Source organism: Tetrao urogallus, assembly GCF_951394365.1.
Source record: "Tetrao urogallus genome assembly, chromosome: 14".
Classification (NCBI taxonomy): Eukaryota; Metazoa; Chordata; class Aves; order Galliformes; family Phasianidae; genus Tetrao; species Tetrao urogallus.
The window spans coordinates 12829642-12848416 of NC_136827.1; the positions used below are offsets into that span (position 1 = coordinate 12829642).

The 18775-nt window shown below is 55.6% G+C and overlaps 1 protein-coding gene across 1 annotated transcript in view; it reads left to right on the top strand.

Annotated features, from left to right (window-relative positions):
- Positions 1–1177: 1177 nt before the first annotated feature.
- FLT4 (fms related receptor tyrosine kinase 4) overlaps positions 1178–18775 on the top strand; it is a gene marked incomplete at both ends in the record, with an annotated part of 43071 nt that continues 25473 nt past the window's right edge. Inside the window, 2 exons of the mRNA XM_079542384.1 lie at positions 1178–1235; positions 15942–16038. Of these exons, the coding sequence (XP_079398510.1) occupies positions 1178–1235; positions 15942–16038 (155 nt within the window). The remainder of the gene's footprint in view (positions 1236–15941; positions 16039–18775) is intronic.

Sequence of the window (18775 nt, forward strand, 5' to 3'; positions counted from 1 at the left end):
AAGGAGATGTGGCACTGAGGGATGTGGTCGGTGGGGATGGGTTGGGGTTGGACTTGGGGATCTTCAAGGTATTTCCAACCTTAATTATTTTGTGGTTCTATGATCCAGCTCTCCCGGGGTTAAAGACTCCCTCAGCAGGCCGGGGGTGCTGGAATAAAATAACAGCTGCGGTTGGATTCCCTCTGACAGCTCCAGGGAAGGGACGGGGTGATTTCTTCCCCAGGTTTGGCAGTGAAAGCAGTTGAGCACACAAGATGTTTTCATGCCTTTTAGAAGCCACGAGCACATGGTTCTTATTCAAGCTCTTTTTCTCTATTTGGTGTCTGCAAGCGTGCATAACTAACAACCCTGCGGGGCACAGCGTGGGGCTGTGTTTATTTATCCATTTGATGCTCGGAGGGCACATGAGCAGGAGGCTGGGGCTGCAATGTGCTCCTGGAGCTCCAGCATCACCTCCATGTCCACAGCCATGTCGTCCCAGTGCCAGCACCCTGCTGCCATCCACTTGCTGTGCCCCGTGGTGTGAAAGATGGGTTTGGGAAAAGGAGCAAAAGGAGAGGAGTGTGTGAGATACACGGAGCATCGTGGGGTGCACAGCCAGCAGTAGGATTTATTGTATGTGCTTAGGGGTATGTGTGGATGCTGAGAGCAGCACAGCTGCTGCCGGTGCGTGTGGACGGCCTGCGGGAGGGTGGTCCGTAGTCCCTAAAGGAACAGCTGCGTTTGCGTGCACACAGGTGTGCCCTCGGGGGTGCAGGACCGCGCATGCACAGGTGTGAGCTTCCAGGGAGCGCACAGACAGGCGTGGAGATAGGAGCTGCGCGCATCCACGCGCAAGGTGTGCACCCCCGGGGCTGGGAGGCACACGAGTGGCGATGCGCTGAGCACAGCCGCGAGCCCCCGCCGCTGCTCGGAGCCGCAGGTGCAGCCCCCAAGCACCCCCTCCCCTCCCCGCCGCCCCGCTGCCCGCCCCGTACCGCCCCGCCCCGCCCCGTACCCGCCCGGCGCCCCGCGGGGTTCGGCGGAGGACGGCGGGCGGCCCGAGGAAAAGGAAGCGGCCCCGGTGCTCCCTCCCTGCCCGCCGCCGCGCGTCGCCGCAGCTGGGGAGCGCCGGGAGCAGAGCTCGGGTGCGGGGCGCTCCGCACCGCTCCGCACCGAACCGCCCGCAGCTCCGGAGATGAAGAGAGTTTGCACGCTGCCCCTCTGGCTGTGGCTCGGCATTGTCTCGGAGGCAGGTGAGCGCTGCGGGGCGCGCTGCGGGGCTGCACCGGGCACCTGCGGTTATGCGGGGGGTGCGGCTGCCCCGACGGGGCCGTTCCGAGGTGTCCCGTTCCGAGGTGTCCCGTTCCGAGGTGTCCCGTTCCGAGGTGTCCCGTTCCGAGGTGTCCCGTTCCGAGGTGTCCCGCGGAGATACAAGGAGGCACTGTTCTTAGGGCTGTCCCGCGCCCCAGACTGTTCCGCCGCTGTTCACCGCCCCGATGGGGCGCACCGCGGCTGTTCCCGACGGCTGTGACGCCGCGCCGGGGCTGCGGGTGTGCGCGGTGCAAGGGGGGGAAACGTCCTCGGAGTGTTACGGTGGGGATTCCTTTGCAGCTGCAGGGCAACCCGCGCTCCGCTCCTTTATTGTTCGTAGGCAGAGGCATCGCTCCGAGCGCCGGGTGTAGTGCTGGGAGGAGGGCAGGAGGAGGAGGAAGGGATCCGTGCACAGCTCTGCCCGCTGCCCATCCTCCTCGTGGTGGTCACTGTGGCCCACCTTGGACTCCCCAGGACGGGGGATTGGCGAGAGGCTGAGGGTGGCGAGCTGAGCCCCGCGGCTGTGGCGTGGGGCAGGTGGCTGCTGTTCCATTCTGAGCGTGGGATGCGGACCGGGCGGCACCGCCAGGGATGGGGCAGCAGAGCCTTAGGAAACTGGTGTGAGTCAAGTGCTACAGATGGAAACGAGACCAATAGGAAGTTGGTAATGCAGGCAGAATGCAGGGGAACAAATTCAGGGGCTCAGATAGAATTTTTGTAGCCTTCAGCTCAGTGACTCACTGTCAGCGGTAGCATTGGTTCACCGGGAAGGCTGTGGGTCTGGGTGTGGGGGTTCAGAGCGGGCTATGGGCGCACGGCTGCAGTTGGTACAGCCAGCACGCCGTGCCCACACTGATATGGATGCTCCATTTCTAGGAGGGGACCTGCTGCGGGTGGCACAGCTGCTCACAGCTCTCTCGTTAGCGGTCTGCAGAGCGGTGCGTGGCTGTGCCAAATCCCTCCATCTCCCCGAGGTGCAGGGAGCAGTGTGGGGCTCTGTGTAGGTCTCACTCAGGGCTGCACGCTGCTCTGGAGCTCTGGAGTACAGGAGGGTGATGTGGAGCTCAAGCAGGAGACCGTACCTCCTCTGACAGAGTCATAGAATGGCATGGGTTGGAAGTGACCTTAAAGATCATCTGTTATCTCTGCCTTCTGTCCTGCTGTACCTGAAACCAATTTTTCGATGCTCCCAACTGCATGCCAGTATTTGCTCCCCTCAGAAACAGGGATGTGAGTGCAAGATTGCTCCGTGTGTGGATGGTGGAATAGTTTGGTTTGGGACACGGAGAGCCCATCCTGGTTCTGCACCCCATTGCTCTGCACGGTGGGAGGAGGTGGGCTCTCTGTGCCCCAGCTGCACAGTGACCCCAGGGTGGAGCATCCCAGGGTCAGCCTCCATGCACAGCAGTGGGATCGCTCACGCCCTGCCCCGCTCCTGCACCGTGACCCCATGGTGCGAAGGAAGGGCCCGTGCTTGTGTAGGACACGAGCCGATGGCGCTGGCAGCTGCTGCTGCCCTCCTCAAAGCACACAGACCTCCCAGCCGGGTGCACGGCCAACCCCTGCCAGCAGCAACTTTTATGCTTGCAGATGGGATTTGGAGCACTTGCTTTATGGCAAGCAATAAACATGGGCTGTTTCAGCGACACCCTTTCATGCAAAAACCCAGGAGTGTGCAGCAAGCCCTGCTCTGGTTCAGCCCAGTCACTTGGTGGTGAAGCGGAGCCGGGGCTGGGACAGCGGTGCTGGGGAGGGGGCACCAGTGACCTCACCATTTGCTCAAGAAAAACCTGAGAGGAATGGGCTGCTCTCCCTGTCCTGGGATTTGACTTGGGCATGCCAGCCTGCAGCTTGCTGCCTGTGTGTATACTGCTGCGGGGAGAATGGTGGCTGAGCTCAGTTTGATGTTTGGCTGAGGGGGGGCAAAGCCCTGACACCAAAATGGCCCCATCCAGGAGGGACCCACCCAGACTCCATGCTGCCCGTCGGCTCCGCGTGAGATCCCCATCCTCGGGGGGTTCTCAGCCCAGCAGCATTTTCTAGGGCAGGCGTGGGAAGGGCAGGTGTTCTGGGAGGGAACAGGCTGTTCTCAGGGCAGTTCCTGGGGAGGGAAAGGAGAGCGGGATCCCATGGGAGCAGCAGCAGGGCTGGGGCCAGGCTGTCACTTCTCCAACACTGTGCGATGCACCTGTGGTGCTCAGGGTGCCTCAAGGTGGGGGTCCTTAATGGGTTCTCAGCCCTTGGTGGCTTTGGGGAGCAGCATGAGCCCTACGGGTGTGCCCACAGAGTGAGCATCACCTGCACCTTTGCATTCAGGCTGCTGGATTAAACAGCACCAAGCAATGGGGGCAAAGGTTTGGGGACCCTAGTTTTGGGAGGCTGCGTATTTATGCCACATTCATCCCACCCAAGGCTGCACCAAGCCCAGGGGGTGCTGCAGGCATGGCAATAAGCTCAGTGACTCGTGCCAACCAGATCTCACTGCCCAGGGAGTGGTTGTGGTTTCCTTGTGAGAAACAGCCCAACACCGCAGAGCTCTTCCGCTGGGCAGGACAGGCAAAATCACAGCGCGGTGGTTCCCTGTGGGTGACTGTGGTGGGGAGATGAAGAGTGCAGTGTCACCTGGGGCTGAGGCATATGGTAGCATCTCTGTTCCTGCATGTCCCCACCAGGCAAGGGTGCACTGGCTCAGGAGGGTCCAGTGGAGGAGCCCGGGACTGTGCCCTGCACCAGAGCTGAGCTTATCCCAAGACCTTCATCAGCAAAAGAAATGCTGCTGCAGCTGCATTGGCATCTGGTTAAATTAATTCCAGGGTTTTATTGCCTCTGGTTATCCCAGACCTTTGTTTCTCGTTTCATGTTGTTACAAGAGAGGGTTCACCGGGCCCCAGGGGGGCTTTTTCTCTCTGGTTGGAATAGCTGTGATGCTTTCAGCACCAAGTGTTATTGCCCATCTGCGGTGCTCACTGTGAGCGCAGAGATGGCCTGCGCTCAACTGGGCGAGGAGGATCCCGGTGAAAGTCCCCCTGGTTTTAAAGGCAGAGATCTGTCCTGGAGTCTTTTCTCTACTGGGGGATCAGAAACAGGTCTGAGGCAGTGACTTGTGTTTCACCTTACAGCTTCTCCCACGTGCTAATTGTTTTTCTTGCTGCGGTTCTGCCCCCGCCTCCCAGCGTGAGCAGCGTTCGGGCCAAGCGTGGAGGTGCTGTGGGACGGACGTCATGTGCTAATGGGGAGGATCAGTGCAGGGGGTCTTGGAAAGGCTCCAAGCAATGGGACAGGGCTGTGGGGAATGGCATGAGACATCGGAGTGCATTCTCTTCAATCTGGTCACAGAGCGACCAAACAAAGTCGCCTGTGCAGGGAAAGGCAGCAAGAAACCAGGTGTATCCACACGCAGGGTGTGAGAAGGGCTGCAAACCCTCCTTGTCTCCATCCCCCATCACCGATGGACAGAGCTGTGTAGTGAGCAGAGATGAAGGGGAAAGGTGGGAGTTGACCTGCCTGTGTGTGCAAGGAAGGATTGAGCACAGTGCAGTGATGCTCTTGAGATCCTTTGGTACATCCAAAACCCCATGCACGGCGGTTCTCTACCCACACATGGTGTACGTGGTGCTGTGATGGTGACAGTACTCTAGCACAGGGTAGGGTTAAGCAAAACGGTGCAGTGCCAGTGCCAGGCTTGGTGTCCAGGTTCTCCCTGGCGGAGGTCAGCGGTGGTTCATGGGAAAGGAAAAATTGGCAGCTGGGCCGGATGTCCCTGCATTTCCCCTCTTCCTGCAGCCGCCTGAACGATGTTCCTTATTTAGCTTTCCTGACGGACAGGAGGAATCTGATGGCGGAAACTGTCACTGCCTGATAACAGCACGGGGAGCACTGAGCTGGGCGGCACAGTGGGGAGCGGGGCAGTTCTGGCCCTGGGTTGGGATGTCCGTGGGCACGGAGGGCACCCACAGCCCTTCCCCTGGGCGCTGCTTGGTGTGAAGGCAAGGTTTTCTGCTTGCTGGCAGTGGGGGTGTGAATGGCAGCCAGGAGCTGGGTGTGAGCAGCACCAGGAGCTGTGGCTGAGCACAGGCATCAGCACTGGGACTGCCGTCCGTGCAGGGCTGCGCCAACCGAGCGCAGATGTCACTGCGTGTTGCATCCTGCTTTGTCTCCATAGGACATGGCATCCTGTTAGCTTCTCATGTGTGTGCCCACGGTGACCAGCCCCAAAACCACAAAAGGTCCCGAAGTGAAGCCTGGATTTCAATGTATTCATTGATTTTTATCTTGCATCTGTGGAGGCCAGCAGGCTGCTCCCATACCAATAAGAGCATTGTTTCCATGGCAATTAATGTATTTTAAAAGGGCAGAATGTACAGAGAGACTGTATTTTTTTAAAGAGCAAGCCCTAAGCAGAGCAGCCCTTACCCTCCGTGTGGACACTGAACTCTCAGGTTGACTGTGCAGCACGCAGATTGACATCACTGTGCGTGGGGTGTGCAGGGCTCATGAGAAGGGATCACTGCTCCTTTGCTGCCTGGAGAGTGTTCCCTGGGGCACCGGGAGCTCCGAGATGTGTGTCTGGCCAATTCTGTTTTAGCTGAGGAATATTTAAACTATTACAATTCTGTGCCCTCTGAGCATCGCCCTCTCTGATCCCATCATCCACCACAGCCAGTGCCACGGATGCACACAGGCCTGGTGGATGGAGAAAGCAGCAGGAGCCCCTGCCTTCTGCCCCCAGAGCAGGGCTCAGCTCAATCCCCACAGGGATAACAGGGCTTTGGCATCCTCCCCGGGTTCCGGGGCAGAAAAAGCAGCAGAGTGCACGGTGCAAATTGTTTGTTTGAAGTTACACATGCTGCTCCTGGCGTCACTTCCCCGCGTGATACACGCTAACATTGCAGCAGTGTGAGCTAACTCCCATGAGCTAACTTCCCACAGCACCTTCCTGCCACAGCCGTCATCTCACCCGGACGCAGTCACAGCAAAGCTGAGGATAGTGCCCTACCCCATGGCCTGCAGCCAGAGGGGAGAGAGATGCTCCGTGCCATCCTCCAAGTGGTGTTGAAGGGCTTTTGTTGGGGAGCTGCTCAGGGATGGGCAGGGTGAAGCAAAGGAGCATCCCAAACCCAGCATGATTTCCCCATGTGGGCAGGGTGCGTGGGACCCACGTTGGCTGGGGAAGCACGTGTGTGTCCATGCAGATGTGTGTGTGCTGTGGACTGGCTCCAGGGCTCTGCCCTCTGCCTGCGACTTGTTTTCCCTCGTTCTGAAATACGGCCGTCTGCTGAGATGGATGGTGGATGTGGTGACCTAAAATAATAAATACTGACAAAAGTAAGGGTAAAGTCAACAGTTTCCTGGGACAGCAGTAAATCTTGATATCTACCAAGGCAGAAGGTTGGGCACAAATTGTGATTTGTATTTGGATTTGAAAACTGCCAGCTCAGAGTGATGACAGCAAAGAAACAGCATCCAGCAGAGGTGACGGCACCGAGTGCCTGTAGAAATCCATCACTTCGCCATGGGCTGTCCCAACCTGAGCTGTCCCCACTGTGATCTGCTCTGAGCGGCCGTCATCCCATCATGGTGCTGCAGCATTTAGCCCTCGGGAAGCTAAGAGTAGAGGTTCAATGGTGGGGAGCGGTTGCGGTGCGAGGTGTCCCATGAGAGATGCTCGTATTCACACCATGGGTGTCCCTGAGCTGATGGGTGGGCAGTACAGGGCCATTGGGCTGGGATGGGATAAGGGGCAGGTGATGCTGTGCTGCAAATGGAGTCACCCAGTGTTGCTTTGTGGAACATCCATCTAGCCTGAGGACTCCACACTGGGATGGGATCTGGGCATATGCTGTCCATCCTCTCTTCCCCCCGGGATGTCCTAGTGCACAGAACAGAGGAGCCACTTGGTCAGGGCACTGACAAGGCCTGGGTGGCATTTTGAAGAATGTATGGGGCAGGAGGGAGCGCCGGGGTCTCCTTTTATATGACAGTGGGAACACAAAGCTGCCTTCATCGCAGATAAGCGTTGGCCGTGGGGTTATGGTGGTGATGGAAGGCAGCAGGAGACTCCGTGCGGTGTTGGCCCCGCAGTCACCTTTTCCAAAAGAAAAGCACTTCTTAGTACAATAGTAGGTTTAAAAAAAGAAAGAAAGAAAAATAAACAGGGCCCCATGTGAACTTAGGAGAGTTGTACGAGTGAGAAGAGGTGCCCAGAGGAACTCTGGTCCCCCTGCCCACATCTCTACTCAGCCCCTTGGACCAATTGCCGCCTTGCAAAATGGTCCCAAGCCAATGCCTTCCCATCGCGCCGTGAGGCTGCGGGCACCTGGCAGTGACCAGGCAGCAACAGCTGAGGAAGTGGCGTGTGGTCTCCTTAGCACCATTCCCCCTGCTGGTACTCTGCTTCTCCAGTGGAAGTCATTCGCATGTGTCAGCGCTTCCTTCCCATCGGGCTGCTTGCGTGCTCTGCCCGCTGGGCTGCGCGGAAGGGAAGCACCTTTGAATGGGAAAACAACTGTTAAGCTCTGGGTAGAGCTTTGTAATTGGGTTGTTATGGAGCTTGGTAACCCCCTTGGAAGCTATTTTTAAAAGCAGCATAAGGTGGTGTAGCTTGCTGGCCTTCAAATAGCACCACAGCCTAATGCTGCCATTTGGGTTGGGTGTTCCATCGTAGGAGTCCTGCTGTGATCTACAGAGTGTGACATTTCAAACTCAGCCTCTCTTGGAAGGGAGTTAGATGAATTTCGTATCTGCATGAGGGGTGTTAGGAGGAGGTGAGGAGAGAGCGAGTTGTGCAGATGTTCAGCAGCCAGCTAATCTCGAGTGACGCGGATGCCCTGATGCACTTTGGCTCTTAGAGCTGATGATTATCATCTCCCACTGCAGCAGGTCTTGGCTTGTGGGCACAGCTGTGTGCCAAGAGAAACCCAGAGCGTGTCCGCACCGCACCCTGGGAACCCCACAGAGCTGGCAGGAAGAAGGCAGGACCTGCTGCCTTGTTGGTGTGAAGAGCAGCCCAGCAGAGCCCCGCGTGCAGGCAGAACATCACTGCACTCCTCTCCAATCCTGTTCCTCTTGGGGATCCCGCAGAGAGCAGTCAGATTTTTATTAACCACGTCAGGGAAGGCTCTGGGTTTGGCCAGCTCCAGCTGCCTTCAAGGGTGGCAGAAAGCCCACTGTGCTGCAGTGTTTTTCAGGCTGAAATTCCTATTCTCCCTGCTCGTGGATGGTGGGGGGGCTCTTGGGTCTGCAGTGATCGCTCGGCTGTTCCCGCAGCGCTCCCCGCTCACACGTCTGACCTCGTACCTGAGGTTTCCTTCCTCCGCCGTCGCCCCCGGTGACGAATGCTTCTTTGAAGCAGATCCCTGCAATCTTCCTGCCTCCCCCTGTGCCCACCCCGGTGGTGGAGGCAGAAGGGGCTGTGCGGATGCGCTGTGCACACGTGCGGGTGTGCACATGGAGACTGCACGTGGAGGGCTCTGTGCTTGGGCTCCCCAGGCAGCAGCGTGCTCTCATGCCCGTGACCACTCTTCCCTTTGCTTTTTCATTATGATTATTTTTAGATTATACTTGTTGCTTGAAAACCTGGCTTTGATGAGCAGGAAGTTAATGTGCCTCCTGCCCTTTGCTTGTGGTTCCTGCTTTCTGGACCAGTCTTCATCTAATGGACCTTTCTAATGTTGCAATGACTCCAGGATAAATCTGTTTTCTTTGTTCCATGTTATCTTTCATCAGGAGCTGTAAGTATTCCTCCTTTTTTCCTTGAGTATTTTTTTTTCCCAGTTCCTGCTGATCTGCCCCCTTCACAGGTAGGGCTAGAGGTGCACAGAGGCTGCATTACAGGGAGCCTGGAACAGATGGAGAACTGAATCCAGGTTTTCCAAGGCCCAACCTTGGTGATTCTATGATTCTAAGATAATCGCCTAATTGCAAAACTGTTTTTTCCCCCACTCACCCTGCTCATCAGCTCTCCTGCACTCAGCAGCTGAAGAGTAGCTTGAGGCCAGGTTGTGCTGTGGAGCAGGGTGGGCATTGCCAGCTCTGGGGCAGCTGCATGGTTGGAGGGCTCTGTGTTGATTTCTGCTGGCAGCCAAGTAGCAAACATCTGGATGGAAACCCCAGGGGTGGGGAGATGGAGCAGCAGGGCTTCTCCTCTTGGCACGATGCCTCCCAGCCCAGCTGCAAGCCTTGCAGGTGCCCAGAGAAGCCCACCCTGATGCTGTCTGGGCACTGCTTTGCTGACCTGCTCAGCTCATTCACAAGTCAACAGTCTTGGCAAAAGCCAAACTCCAAAGGCCAGCAATTAAACCCACGCACATCAAGCAAAAAGCAAGCATTCAACTTGATTTATTTTCTTTCCAAATGCCACTGCCCTTTTCTCTCTGCGTTTAGTGATGGCCCTGGGGATTCCCCTGACTTCCAGTTAGATGCATCTCCCATCGAGAGGTGGATGCCACCTCACTGAGCTCTGCCCTCCCACTGGCCCAGCTCTGGCTCTCTTCACAGGGTGCTTCACCTGAGCATGGCTCAGGGATCAACTGGTGGTAAGGATGTGGTTAATGGTACCGAGTCTGGTACCTCACTTGTGCATCCATCACATCCTTTCAGGTAAGAGGTGCAACAAATGGTGCTGGTTCCGTCTCCGACCCCTAAAGCCGTCTGATCCCTCTGCTCTTTCTGCGCCACACTAATCACGTCCTGCAGGGCAGAGAACATGAGCAGGATGAGATTTGGAAAGAAGTTAATTAAAGTAGGAAGAGAAGCAACCTGACAGTCTTTAGGATGTGGGAGGGTAGTTTTAATTGAGTTCTACAAGGGTTTAGCCATGCAGTTAATAGGGGCCGCTGGAAGAGGGGTGGCTGTGTATGCTAAGCAGGGCTGTGTGGAGGTGGTGGCAAGGTGGGAGCTGCCTGTTCTGGCATATTTGGGGCTTTCTGGCCCTTGAAGAGTGAATCCTCTGGGCAGAACGGGGCTGTTCCTGTCTGCAGGCGCTGTGCGTCCCGCTGTGCCAGAGCTGCCCTCTGAAATGTCAGGGAGAGGAAACAATCCTCGACTTGTTAGTTTCTACAAGGAAATAAAACACACAGATGGTTGGATCATCCTCTATCTCAAAAGCAGGAAAAAGATTCTCCGGGCAGGAGCGGGCGGCCAACAAACCTGGAGCAATCCAGGGAGCGAGGGACCAAACAAAGCGGTGTCTGGCCAGCAGCAAAGGGCGGGCTGGTGGGGAAACGGGCTGTGATGTGCGGGAGCATCCCTGGCCCAGCAAGAGCAGCAAACAGCCGGTCCCCCGGGGCACGGGGAGGCTGCTGACAGCAGAGATCCTGGAGGAGGTCTGCAGGGTGGCCCCGGCTGACCCACTGCCCCGGGCCGGACGCGAGGTACCTGACAGAGGCTAACTTTGGCTCAGGACGCAGCCTCTTGGGGAGGATGGAGTGGGGAACGAGCATCGGGGGGAGGGAGAGGAAAGACGGCAGGAGACAGAAATGCAAACATGGCCTGAGAGCTATGGGGCAGGGGGAGGGGGGGGAGGAAAAAGCAGGGTAAACCTGGCAGGATGGAGCAGGAAACTGGGCTGGAGCAAGCAGGGCGATGGTGAGATAGTGCTTCCTGCGGGGGGAGCGGAGAGAGGCAGACAGATAAACACTGTGTGATGGGGATGCTGCAGGGCACAGCGTGGCAGCCACTCCTGGCACGTGGGTGGCTGTGCCCGTGCTGGATGCCTGAAGCAGTGGCACGCGGTGGTTTGGGTGCTTCCATGTTGCACCCTGTGTTGAACTCCTCTGTTTCTGCCTCCTGATAGGGCCACTGGCATGCAAGTCTAAAAGCTGGAGGAACCCAAAGGGTTTGCAGCTTTGCTTTACTTCCCATCAGTGCAGGGATTATGGGATTGTGTGCCTTGCCAATAAAAAATAACCAGTTACTTAAAGCCTATGAACACTGAGAGGTGAAGCAGACCCTGGGGTGCTAGCACTGAGGCTATGGCAGCTGTTTGGGTTGCAGCCACAGGGCTGTTGTGCTGTAGGGTTGGACGCTAAAGGCTCCAGCATGTGCTAATGATGATCAACACAACACTGAGCGTTGATTGAATTCCTGTAATTATTAATCTCCTGGCTCCCTTGCAGGAGACCCCTGCAGGAATCCCTTCATGTCTTTGTTCCCTGTTTGGAGCAAAGGAGCACCTGATGCTTTGTGAATATCTGCAGAGTGGTGAGGGCACAGCTCCACCACATTTGTGTTTGGTGATATTTCAGGGAGGTGAGTTCCATGGATGTAAATCTCCATGGCCAAGGGAACAGCACCCTGCTTGGAGTCCTGGGGCAGAGGCCGCTCTGTTTCAGTGTCTATTCTCACCATGCTTTAGGGCTCTCCCTGCCTGCTGTCAGGTTGGAGAGAAAACACCCAACGCTTCATTCCCATGGCCATTCATTTCTCATCTGTATGTGATATCACACCTCTCTGCAAAACAAGAGGAGGAGATGCCTGCCATGCATCCATCCTCCCCTTGTTCTTGCCAGCTCCTTGCTCCTTGTGAGCATGATGTTTGTGCTTTGCTGCTCCAGCCCACGGCTGGATGCCTGCCCTGAGTGTGGGCAGGAGCTGCTCCATGTGGGATATTCAGCCCTGCAAGGGGATGCTTGTGTGGTTCTTTCTCCCCCTGGCGTGTGGACTTTGTGTGTGTGGCTTAGGATTAGGTCCCCTGTCTCCAGGCAGCTGTGTGGGGAAGGGGTGACTGGGGCAGAGCAGGGGGATTGCACCTGTGTGTGCCAGGGTTAGGATCTGCAGGGCGAGGACAAATGGTGCATGTGGAGTTCTGAAGGCAAATGCTGCTGATTTGATAGGCCTAGCCTGGAAACCCAGAGAAGTGATTTGCCCCTCTTCTGCATCAAAAAGGGTTGTTCAATCTGTTTCCCCAGCTGCCATCTGGTATTTTGTCATTGACTTGCCAGGAGCAGGTATTTGCTGACATTGACGTGTCATCATGCACCATAGTGCTAAGTGCATGCCTTTCCCTGCTTGTGCAGGGAGAGCCTCCATAGAGGGCCTGAGCTTGGGGCAGCCAAGGGTTCAGGCTGGGGATGAGACCCAAGAAAAACAGGAGATGCTGTGCAAGAGGAGCTGCATCACTCTATCTGCTAGCGACAGGCCTAGAGTGAAGATAGAGCAGTAGCAGGATCCGGGTGACTTTTCTTGAGCAAAGGGAAGAGGGAAAGAGGAATTGAGCAAGAAGGGAGAGCTGAAGGGATTGGACCAAAAGCACTTGGAGTGTGTCCAGGGGAGCTTTGCTGCATGCGTGTTGTTGTCCGGCTTAGATCACAAAACCCTCAGGCAGTGAGTTTGGCAGCAGGAGCACAAGATGTGTTTAGCTGGGGACTCATGGTGGCTACAGCAAGAGCAATCCGGACTAGCACTGGGGAAGGAAGTCAGCGAGAAGGACAGAGTGAACAAAACGCCTCTCCGGAAAGGCGCCCCGTTAATCAGTCAGCGGGGCCGACTCAGCAGAGAGGGAGGGAAGGGGAAGCACAGAGGTGCTGAGGGGTGTGGGGGGGCTTGGAAGCAGGATCCGGCACAGGGCTTCCTGCAGGCTGCTCAGTCTCAGCAGGGCACTGTGGGGTGGATAACCCTTCCTGGGGGAGCATGGCTTCCCAGCCAGGCCCTAGGATGCAGGACATGGCTGCACACTATATGGGTAGCCCTGCCATTGTGCTGAGAGCTGTGGTGGTTGCAGGCTGTGGGAAGAGGGGTGGAAGGGGCTGGGGAAAATGATAGAGCCGCCAGTGATAAGGAGAGGATTCAGCCTTGCCCCTTTCAGAGCTGTGTACTGAGAGATCAAGGCTAGAGAAACTGCTGGGAAGTGCACTTCTCTGAAATTAGACAAGGTGTGAGCGGCTGTGGGATCCTGCTTCCTCTCTCCGCATCCCATCAATCCCCCTTCTGTTTATTTTAATATCCCACTGCCAACTTGCTTGGAAACCATCTTGAAAAAACAAAGCCTGCCGGGGCTGCCGCATGCCTTTTTAATTACATTAATGCTCTCCCCGCACAAGGGCACAATTCAGTGTGCACCCTCAGGCCGAGGAGATAAAGCATCATGGGGCTGGAGGTGGGGAAGGAGGGACTGGGAGAAGAGGAGACTCTCAGTGCTCTGGAGACATCTCCCTCGCACCCTGGGATTTGCCGGAGACACAAACCATCTGTGTGGAGGAGATTTAACGGCCGAGATCAGCACTTATGGGGCACCCCCTCCCACGGGGAAGGATGGTGCAGCAGGGGGTGGATCCAGCTATTGAGCACAGAGAGGGGTGGAGGGTGATTTTGGGGAAGGTTTGTGGCCCTGCAGATGCTTTTGCAGATGGATAGCTCCATGCATCCCTTGCCTGTGCTAGGTGCCATAAGTGACTGCGGGCACCTGCACAGGAAGTCCCCAAAGCTGCCACCAGCCACAGGCTGGGGAGGTGGTTGGATGGCCACAGAGAATAGTGGGGGGGGCTGGGTAGCCACAGGGCCCAGCCCTGCACTGGCCACGGGAGCATCCCCATCCCCAAACTGCGGTGCTTTCAGAGGGAGCCGTGGTTCCTTTTCCTGTTGTACTTGTGGAGTGCCGCAGACAGGATGCATCTGCAGGAATCCCACAGCCTCAACCTGCACAGATCCTTTCCCCTCCACCCCCCGGCGCTGGTTGCAGCAGGTCACCCCATGGCATGTGAAGGCACGCGGGGGTTACTTGTCTGCCATCAACCATGAGGCTCCCACCATCCCTGGTCATGGGTTTAGGGCTTTGCGTGGCGCCAAGGTTTTGAGATGAGCTTTTAGGGAACCAGCCCAGCCCCATGGCAAGCATGAGTCTGTCGCCTTCTCGCTGATGTGGGGCACTGACAGGCTGTGGCCATCTGGAGAACAGTGTTTGCAGGGGGATAATTGTGTCCGGCATTCATAGGAAGTGCAGCTTAGTGGTCAGATTCCTCCCCGCCTTTTTTAATAAACCTTGTTACATTTCGAAGGGATTTGACCAAAAATGCGCTTGTTTATTTTCACAGCCCACAGGGCACATTTTTGTGTGGGACATCCCCAGTCCCCTGCGCCGGGGAAGGGGAGTTGGAAGCAGAGCGTCCTCCATGACACCGATCCCACGGACGGGTTGAGCACCAAGCAATGGCTGCTGTGCTGGCTGGCTCATTGACGACACTGATGGCTGTCTGTGGGACCAGCCGTGGCGAGCGGGGCTCCACGCAGGCGGAGGAGGGCGATGGAGATGGTGGGTGGCGATGGCGTGCGTCCTGCCGTTGCCATGGGGGCAGCCATGGGGATGGCTGCTGCGGAGCCACGCGCGGGCGGGAAGGAAATGGAGAACAATCGGGCAGAAGAAGGGCGGCAGGCTCAGCCCGGCAGTGCTGCTCCGCACGTCCCTCTGCAGCCCCCGCAGCAGCCGTGGCTCTAAGCACTGGCCCTCCAAGGCCTGGTGGTGCCAGGGACTGGCAGCCATTTGATGCCCCTGGTTGCTGAGGGCAGATTTGAGGCTGTCCCGCAGAGCGTGGCAGGGCTCTCCTATGGGGAGATTTGCGTCTGTTGGCGCTGGTTTTGGAGGAGAGGCCTCACGTGGCGTTGCTGCTGCTCTGCCAGGTTACTCTGTGATTGATAAATGGGTTTAAATGGTATGAAGGAAGGAGTCAGACCCGAGCAGACTGCAATTGCACAAACCTCACACGTCTATAAAGATCAAGCTAGCAGCATATTTATTGCATTCCTTTCTTCCTTAGCATTTAGCGTCTACCTGAGTCACGTTTTCACATTTCACAACTCTATTTTTTCCCCTCTCTGGTTAGTTCGTTCACTCGTCTTGCAGTCATCAAAGCTTTTCTTCTGCATTATCTTGTATCCCCAGAAGCTGGAGTTTTAAGATAAAGATCATGAAGCAGTGACAGTTAGAAGCACCGCGCTAATGGAAAACAGCTCCGAGAGTAACCGGTACTTCGAGATGTTTGTCCGTGAGCAGCTCGCACGGTGCGTGTCCTGCGCTGCGTGCCGGAGACGTGAGCCCACCAGGAGTGGGACTCTCCCAGACAAAAGCTGGGAGAAGTGTGTGATAATGTGTTGATCTGCATCTCCTGTGAGCCTGGATAGTTTCACTCCTGGAATTCTTGTCCCCTGTGGCGCTAAGGGAAGGGCGCTGCTGTCATCCCCAAAGGGTCAGTCCGCTTCATGTGACTGTCTGTACCCAAAGGCAGAGGGGCCTGCTGGCCCCTGAGAGCTTCTGTGCAAATCCAAGAGCACTTGTGATCCCTTTGCGGGTGGATTTTTGTAGCCCTTGAGTGCTTTGATACAGCTCTGGTTAGCACATACCGTTTATCAGTGCTGCAGGTGAGCTCAGCCAAAGTCATCTGGTAAAGAACACCTCGATGCCCTGATTTCTGATCTTTCATTCTTTTTCTGGCATTGGTGTGGCAGTGAGGACGTGGTTAGTGGTCATGGTGATGATGGGCTGATGGTTGGACTATATTATTTTAGTTTTCTTTTCTGACCTTAACGATTGTAAGATGAGATGTTTGCTTCAAGAGGCTTTGTTCCAGTCCAGGCTCGTGATGCCCAGCTGCTGTCCACATCAGTGGGTCTGCACTGGCAGATGTCTGCATCACACCCTATCTCCTTTCTCTCCACAGATCTGGTGAGCAGCTATTCTATGACCCCTCCTACTCTGAGTATCACTGAGGAAGAACACATCATCAACGCCAAGGACACGCTGACCATCACCTGCAGGTACAGTGCAGGCAGGCACAGCTCTGCCTATAGACCACTCACAGCTGGTAAGGACCTGGCAAGGAGAGCCTGTCAGGGGGATCTTAGCTGCAGCGTGCCTGTAGATAACCGTGGCTTATTAGAAATCTGCTACATGAACCAAGTGTGAATTAATCTAATCAATTAATTGGAAAAGAAGCTGGAAGCCTCTCAAAGGAGGTGGTGTTAGCCTCTACTGGAGTCTTGCAGGCAGAAGGAAGGCAAACACTTGCATGATCTGATAGCTTCCTTGTAAGTGTTTCGGGGGAACTGGCTTCCTAACTCTCCTGGTCTTGTCTCTGATGTTTGTTCTCACCTCATCACACTGTTGGAGTTGTAGTTCTGGTTTCCAAATCTGGCAGATTATTTGGGGGGCATAGAGAAATGCCCATAGGAGAAGGCAGGGCTGTGCTTGGTGTTGGTTATGAGAAGCTGACAGCTTTTCTATAAAGCTGGGATTTCATTCTCTGCTTTGCACATTTGAGGGTGAAGGAAGAGAAGCCCGAGCCAGGCTGGGTCAATAACTCCTAGAGGGGAGCTGGTCATTTTGGAGTCTGGCTCTGAGAAGGTGTTGTGTCTGAACTGATTTGTCCCACACTGGGGCATTTGACTGTACATGTTCTCATCACTACTCCTTATCTTGGAAAACACATTAGAGAGAGAAAAAAAAAGCCAAGCTGGAGTTTCCCTCCAGCAGCTGAAAGCAGATCCATGCCTGGGATCTGAGTGCTAGGGCTCAGTAGGGGTATAAATTCAGCATGGGCCTCAGAGGGGTATTTCTCAGAGTTAAATATAACCACTAAGCAATTACTACAAACACTTGGCTTGTATTGTGTTCTTGTCTTGTCACAAACATATTTAACTTTCTCTGGAACAGATGGCATTACTCTTACTTTGTGGATCAGTTCTCTGCCAGGGAATAGAGACAGAAGCAAGGCTGCTTGATGCTCATACTGAGCTGATTCCACATGGTATGGGAAGCCAAGTGTTTGTGGGCTTGTTCATAGAGCGACCTGAGGAGCCGTGGTGTATGCTAGGCAGTAGGAAATGCATGGCTGGGCTGTGGTCAGCCACAAGCTGCCATGGAGAGTGTGGAGATTCTGGCTCTTGCCGTGCTGACTCTCTGCAGACCCAGCAAGGCTTTTCCAGGTCACCCTGGACACGTTTGGCCACAACCTCCCACATGGACTGTGAGTACCACACACAGTGAGGCAGACCTGTGTTCTTGCGGCAGCTTAAGGCAGGGAAGCCAATGGGAAACTGGGAACTGCAGACACAGCCCTGTGTTGCCTGCAGATTGATCCAAGGCTAAAGGACGTTCTGAAGTTGGAGGTGTGGTTGAAGCAAGTGTCTTTTGCAGTCAAGCATGAACAGACCTATTTAGCACCATGAAGCGGAAAGCCTTTCTTTTCCTGCATGGGAAGGATGAGATTGCCCTTTCTTTGTGCACTTGCTAGCTGTCAATTAGTATGAAGGAGAATCACAGTGGGAAAAAATGTGCCCCTCTGGAGTTGTGCAGCATCCTTCACACCACCCACAGGTGACAAGTCTCAGCATGGCTCCAAGGTTCCCCTTCTCCCTGTGAGATCTCAAGCCCATGTCTGCCCCACGCCTTGAGAAGAAGGTTTTGCCTGTGGGACACTACTACTACTTTTGAATGAAAAGTAAATCTTTCCTGGTCCCTGGATCTCTAATTACACCCAGCTGCTACTCCAACCTCTTCTCTGGACTATGGCCCACCCTGGGAAGACCTGGCTTGTGTTAATGGGAGCCGAAGGGAAAAACACGCAGACCACCAAGAGAACAGGCAAAGGAGAGGGTGATGGGGCAGGGTAGGGCAGAAACAAGTACAAAATCAAATCCCGGATCCAGAGATTCTTTGCTGAGCATCATGTTGGAGGTGGCTTTGGTTTGACCCTGGTTCTTCCCTTGAGAACAATGTCCTCTGGCTGCTCTTCGAGCTGCCCTGGAGCCAGGAGCACAGGCCTGCTCGAAGCAGCACTGCAGCAGAAAACTGAGCCCAAATCCCCCCGCATGAGGCTCCCTGCAGACCTTTTCAGCTTCACCCACTGAGCGTGAGAGTCCCGCAGCTGGCTGTGCTCTCAGGCTCCCTCACAGCTCAGCCTGGATCTCCCACACTTGCAGCTTAGCAGCCCCTCTTCTTCTCCTCCTTGCCCCAGAAGTGACAAGAGCCCATGGCAGGCCATGGGATGTTTCTGGAGCTGAGCATGCTTCACAGAAGCCCGAAAACACAGCACACCCACAAGGACTCACTGGGTGCTGAGGCTCTGCAGTTTCCCCCATCACCTAACACAGTGCACTCATCCAGGCAGTGCAGGGGACCTGTGTAGGAGCATTCCAGCAAATACAGATCGTGCCACGGCTGGCTGGAAGCCACAGTGATGTTTCAATCGAGGCATGTGGCACAGCAGGGTGAAGGGACTGATGGACAGTATGTCTTTTATTAGCTCCCATCCTGAGAAGGCAGGAAAAAAAACATCGTGAATCTCTGCATTCATGCTCTTGTCAGCCTGCACTGGGGAGAAGCAGAGCTTGTGCCCTTCCGACTCATGAATGTTGGAGCTGAGCCTGCAGGAGCCAGCTGCACGACAGCAGAAACTTATGGAGGGATCAAGCTGATCCTGGCCATGCCAGCCCCGTCCCACCCCGCAAGTGCTGGGTACCTGGAGGGAGAGGGAGCATCTCTCAGCCGTGGTGT